Source organism: Taurulus bubalis, assembly GCF_910589615.1.
Source record: "Taurulus bubalis genome assembly, chromosome: 17".
Classification (NCBI taxonomy): domain Eukaryota; kingdom Metazoa; phylum Chordata; class Actinopteri; order Perciformes; family Cottidae; genus Taurulus; species Taurulus bubalis.
This window is the reverse complement of record NC_136605.1, coordinates 6,723,628-6,730,101: the sequence shown is the minus strand read 5'-3', so window position 1 is coordinate 6,730,101 and position 6,474 is coordinate 6,723,628. Positions and strand designations below refer to the sequence as shown.

General features: G+C 47.2%; 1 protein-coding gene across 1 annotated transcript; it reads right to left on the bottom strand.

Moving 5' to 3' along the window:
- Positions 1-2,578: 2,578 nt before the first annotated feature.
- Positions 2,579-2,946, bottom strand: pde6hb (phosphodiesterase 6H, cGMP-specific, cone, gamma, paralog b; the record flags this gene model as incomplete). The annotated part of the gene is made up of 2 exons (XM_079232566.1): positions 2,579-2,696; positions 2,804-2,946. The coding sequence occupies 2 exons, from the start codon at positions 2,944-2,946 to the stop codon at positions 2,579-2,581; spliced, it is 261 nt and encodes an 86-aa protein (XP_079088692.1).
- Positions 2,947-6,474: the final 3,528 nt, after the last annotated feature.

Sequence of the window (6,474 nt, the reverse complement as noted above, 5' to 3'; positions counted from 1 at the left end):
AGCGGGCGCCTCCTCTGCGGATGCCATGACTCAAAAACAGGAAGAGCACGAGATGAGGAAGAGCGCGAGATGAGGAGGAGCGGGACGCGATGGAGTCGCTGAGGTCTGGAGCCGCCGGGAGAGAAGATCAACAGGTTGGCTATGAGCAGAGAAAACCTGACCCCCCACACACACTCACACACACTCTGCTCATACCTTCCTGCTGTCCCTCCCTCTCGCTGTAGGTGGGGCTCAACACACCTGGAGGGGATGAAACGCACAAACACCCACAGGGAGGGAGAGTTCACTCCTCCCTGTGCTATGACTCCGTTTCCCATAAGAGTTTGCATCCCGGCTCTCGATAACGTGAGCACTGTATGTTGAGTGTGTGTGTGTGTGTGTGTGTGAGAGAGATATTCATGCGAGACATGTAAGGGAGCCCAACTGACTCACCCCCGTCTCGTTTGGATGCGGGGCAGGACCGTCCGTCGCCGTAGTTACAGTTAAAGCACAGCAGCAACATTTGCTTTCAACTGTTGCCTTCTGCACGGTAACGCCTCCACTCGTGCCCGTACAGGCAAGGAGTCTACAGGGTGTGTTCGGTTTCACCTAAAGTCACTCTGCAAAACAAAGCTGTGTCTTTGTAATCGTCACGCTGTCGATGGGAAGTTGGTTCCCAGTTCATTCTATCCACCTCATCAGCTAGCAGTACGAGTGTATTGTTGGGATGTCATGCAGCCTGTGGGCCCAGACTCTATCAATGAATCCTCACTGACTGCAGTGATCCATGACTTTTCCCCTAAAGGGATATTTGTTGTTTTGAGCAGCAACTTTATGGGATGGATTCCCATTAGAGACATTCATTTCCACCCTCAGGATGAACTGTAATAACTTTGGCGACCCGTTAACTTTTCATCCAGCACCAACGGGTGAACATAAAAGGGCCCGTTGCTTTGGTTCCTGATTAAATGGAGCGCTGCAGGGATGATGGATTTTTTTTTGCAGGCCAACCAGGAAGTTAGCGTCACACTGGCTTCCTCGACAGAAAGCCAATAGGATTCCTGCCATTGGTTTTGGGATTATTACACGAGAAGGAGGACTACACATGTGGTGACGTTTTGTAGTCTCATGGCCTTTTTTAAAGTGATTCTCTCGGGGTATCCATCGACTGACAGGCTTTATATCGTAGCACAAAACGTTAAAAACGTCTTCCGCTTGTTTTAACCACGGACCTTTAACCAGGAATAAAACCCACAGGTTCATAAAAACCACGTGACGGTGACTCATGAGGGATTTAGGTCCTGCAGCTCTCACGACGTTCCCATCGGCGTCAGCTGTAGACGCTTGTTGATATACGGTATATTCAAAAGTAGAACATAATTATATTCTATATAATGTCAAGAATATAGTGTATTTTTGAGACATAGTATCATGAGCCCCAGGACTTACTTGGATATTGTTCAGGGTTTGATGTGCGAGCTTCGTACACCAGGTGATTTATTTTCCTCGCTGTTTCTTGTTTACGGCGTGATTTGTTTTTACTCGTCCTTACAAAGTGCCACGTGGGAGTGTGTCCATTTCAGGAAGCCTTAAAATGAGCGGTAATTATTACTAGATGTGCTCAGACGGCATTGGAGTTAAGAGACGGATGGAAAAGTCATCAATCTGAGTTATAGAAGACAGCCGGGAAACGTCGGAGAGTTCGCCTCCATTTAGTTTCTCATCCTGGATCCTCATCAGCGATATTAAGTCATTATTGTTTTTATTTCCCTTTGTTTGACTTTTTTTTGCTTGAGATAAACTCAATGTTTCCATGCTAGTTATTTCTTCTCCATCTTTCATATATATATATATATATATATGTATATATATATATATGCGTTCCAAATAAACCAAACAGACAACACGAGTACTATAAATATACACTTTTTACTGCCGCTATCAGGACGTACCGGTTCCCCGTACGTCTTCTGTGGTAGTGTGCAGACACATAACATACAGGCTTTGTTTTCTCTAAGGAGGGACGCGAGATATAGGATGGGATAAAAGGGAGTCGATCCTCCGTGCTCGCGTGAAAGTGCATTGTCGTTTTCACCGCATATCGCACACTCTCCTTGCATCCCCTGGTGTTCACAGTACAGTTACAGTTGTGCACGAGGAGTAGAAAATACAACGCAAAACAAGTGGGAGGCTGTACAAAAGGTAGGACGGGGAGACAAGGTCAAAAGGTTCAACGCTGAGAACAAAATATGTACATTTTAATAGACCGCTAGGAGCAAATACAAGCTAGCGTGTTTTGCTTGCGTCCATTGCCGTGCGGGGAGAGGAGAGAGGCTATCGTAGATGGATGAAGGGAATACAGTGTGTGGGGTTTCTTTTTTCTCGTCTTCTCATTTCAAGTATATATATATACTATAAACAGTATCGTATAATCATATAAAAATAACGGCATGATTATGCTCTCCTTCCACGCAGTGGAGCGAGGCATGAGGTAGATAGACGAGAGGGCATTAGGGGGCTTGCTGGCAGTCTTATCACGGCGTGCCGAGCCGGGGCGGAGAGGGCCGGACGGAGGAGAGGAAGGCGGGAGGCGGCCGGTTTAGATGATGCCGTATTTGGCCAAGTCGCTGAGCTCCATGTCGCCGAAAGCTTCCCATGGGCACACCACTGTGATGTCTGTGCCGAGGCCCTCCATGCCGGGGATGTCGTCGCCGAAGCTGCGGAGAGAGGAAGCGGCGAGGTTGAGAGGCCCGATTCGATTGGGTTGCACTGGATGCAAATGTGTGAATGTTCTGCTGTTGTTGTGTTTTGTTTGTTCGCTCACCCTTTCTGGCCGGGCTTCGGCGCCTTGCTCTTGAAGGTACGGGTCTGCCTCTGCTTGAACTTGGGTGGTCCCTTCTTGGGTGTGGTGGGGCCGGCCGTTCCGGTGGGAGCCAGGGCGCTTCCTGCAGGGGGGTTGGCGTTCATTGCTGCTGAGGGTCTCTAAAAGATGAAGAACATGTTTGAAAAAAAGGGCATTACAAGGAGATCACAGCTCAGACTCCTCTGCCTTCTCCTCTTTTATCCTCTGCTCTCCCCCCCCTCTCTCTCTCTCTCTCTCCCTCCCCCCGCTGCCCTCTGTTGTTAATCCTGTTTCCTTTCTGCCCTCAATGCCAATCAGAAGAGATCATGCAGATTAGTTTAAACAACCAGATTAGCCCTAATCCCACTCTGATCCGCGGCGAACTAATTGCCCTTCTTGAACAACAGGGATGCCATGATGTGCAATGAATGGAGCCTCGGACTTTCAGCTTACACTCAAATCTTGATTTTTGCCTGACGTTTGATACTTGAAGATGTCAGGATGCTGATTACTGAATTACGACATCGTTGATGAACTCTGTTTCCTCCTGCTGACCCAGTGAGGCTGCGTCATGGACCTTCTTATCCCTGGAGCAAGACGTCCCGTTCTCATCTGAACTCTTGTCCCCCCCCCTCCCTCTGACTTCTGACACTGGTAATCCTGGTAAGGCAATTTGACAGAGGCGGAAAACACCCTGCATGTAGCTGAAGCACATGTCAATGTGCCACCTGCAGCAGCGGATCTCTGGGGTCAGAGTTCACGTCCTGCTCTCATGTGCACAGATCTCTGCCAGATCCGCCATCTGCTGCTGCGACCTGAAGATAATCCTCTCTAACTCTTTTTAAATACACACACACCTGTCCTCTCCTTTAAGTTTCTCCTAACGCCTTTCAAGAGTCCTTCTTTTCTGAACTACATCGGTTCTTTCAGCCGACACACATCAAACCACGTTGTTAGAACACGTCATAGTTACAAGTCATTCCTCTTCCTTTACAGTTTGAGCAGTAAATCCATCCTCGTCATCAAACTCTGTCGTCCTCCTTTGTATTATTGCTTTGTCTATTGGTTTGGGTGCTTTCTTTGACCATGGTCACAAAATGAACAACTTTATTGAGCAACAACCTCCCTGACGTGCTATTACAACTTCATCTTTACTAGCTGTAGTTCCTAATTACCGTTATTCAATATCTATGCAGTCTGTAGCTGTTACAGTCAAGTGAAATGGAAGCTCAGGCCAGTAAATGGTGATTAGAGTTATCTGGGTTTTTAGGATAATGATGCATGTAGCGTAGTTTTCAAAGATGGATATCCTTTTTGCAAATAATCATTTTACATAGTGGTCTGGGATTGGGGTCGGTCTAATGCTGCTCGTGAATCGGCTGAGGGTGGAGCAGGGCAAAGGCTAAGCCTTTCTATGACCATGGCAACACGATAAAAGTCAACAAGGTTGTTCTCACCTGTTGTCACAGATATCCCAAGAGGCCACCGCCGATCTCTGCTGAGAGAGATTGCTTCTTTTCTTCTTCTTGAGTTTGTGAAGCGGGTTTTCCGTGTTGCGCTTTTATACCTCCGTCTCTAATCCCGACATCCTCCTCTCTCCAGTCACATGGGCACCGGGAAAAAAGGTCAAAGTTCTCCCCCGAACCAGTGTCACCTCCCTCCCTCCCTCCTTGACTCCGGTTGCCCTTGTTCCCATCAGGCCACCCTCACCTGCCGGGTAGACAGCGTCAAAGATCCATCTGGAAGGATTTGATGGGGCTTATCCCTCTAAACCCCGGCACGCCCGAGATGAGCTTTGCTGTGACGCCCATGTGAGATGCTGTGTGGCGTCACCAGTGAACAGAGGTCAAGCTCTTATTAGATTACATACACATGCAATAAGGCAACAAGATTCTTTCTTTGGTCTTTAAATTAGATTTTGTTCCTTTTCTTTAAACAAGCAGCTTCTGCCTTCTGTAATAGCAATTGCATGTTTGTGTATTCGATGACACGTTTTGGGCACATTAAGAAAACGGTACTTAGAAAGTGTTTTGATGAATCATTGCCTCCGTCACGTTTTGGCCGTGAGCCGAAGAGTCGCGCCGCCGGACATCTCTTCATGTTAAAGTGTTAATGTTACTGTAAATTCCTCTCTGGACGAGGTGAGAGAAAATCCTTCACTTGACTTGTTTTAGGAGAGGTACAACTACCAGGATTCAGGTTGTAATATTAGCATATAGCATGCGTGATCAGTCCATCTAAACTGGTGCGAGGTGACGATGAAAGTCCTCTCTTAATGATTTGGCCTCTGCGTGTGGAAAGTGTTGATTTACAGGGAGGATCCCGGATTAGCTTGTTTGGAAACGGGACAAGAAGGCTACTGAGAAAAAGCCAATGACAGGGAAGGAATGCAGGCACACGATGCTGTTCTTCAATGGATCCAACCTTCCTTTCTTTAAAACCCAAGAGGCGTTTACAGACTGACAAACTTTACCACCAACAGGGAAAGAAGAAGGAGGCTTCAATTCATTTCCTTTATTCGTGATTTCATTAAATTCCCTTCTTTTTGCGCTCTTTCTCCATATATCTTAGCTAAAAGACGAATAAAGGGGGACAAGACGGCGCTAGTGGAAGAGAGTCTTCCTCTGGGGAACATGAATGTTGGACAAAATGTCACGACGATCCACCGTGGAGCCGGTGAGATATTTCAGCGTGGCCCAAAGTGGTGGACCAACCAACTGACATTGCCAAGATTGTCACAAAACAAACAACTTTATTGAGCAACAACCTCCCTGATGTGCTATTACAACTTCATCTTTACTAGCTGTAGTTACTAACCACCGCTATTCAATATCTATATGCAGTCTGTAGCTGTTACAGTCAAGTGAAATGGAAGCTCAGGCCAGTAAATGGCGATTAGAGTTATCTGGGTTTTTAGGATAATGATGCATGCAACGTAGTTTTTAAAGATGTCCTTTTTGCCTGGTTAACGGCACAGACCTCAGCTCCGTGTAACGGGGACTCTGCATCCGTCTGTTGAGGCGATCCGCACTGTGCACCCGGCCTTCATCAATGTAATCTACTCTATCGCCAGTGTGCTGAGAATGTTCCAGAAAGGCTGCTGCAGGTATACGGTTGACTCGGCTGGTTTAACCCGTGGCCTCTTTAAAGTGTGCGGGCAGATTATTAACATGGTTAAAATGAACTGGACTGAACTGTAGCTCCACTGTGAGTTGTTGACATGTAGGTCAATAAGTCAATCCTGGAGCCCACTCGTCTTACGGCTGCTGAAACGGGCTAATGCCCAGGCCGCTAACTAGATTAGCCGAGGGACTTGGTATTGAAAAATGGCTCTGGGGCAGCGATATGGTGTGTGTGTGTGTGTGTGTGTGTGTTCGCTCAGAGGTAACCGTACTCTTTCTACGCCCAGGCCCCCTGGGCAGCGTACAGTAGCCCATATGTGTTGGATGTATGGAGGTCTGCTCGCTTCCCACTCCGCAAAAAGCCCAAAGAGACCACGAGGGACTATTCTCGGCTCATGAATGCACTTTTTATTTAAATTTCTTCTTTTTTTATGAACCAAAATGGGGTCTAGACGCGACTGAACCACAGTCTCGAGTGTCACTTTGGACTCAAAAAAAGTGCTGAACTCGTGCTTTGTGTCCAGGACACAT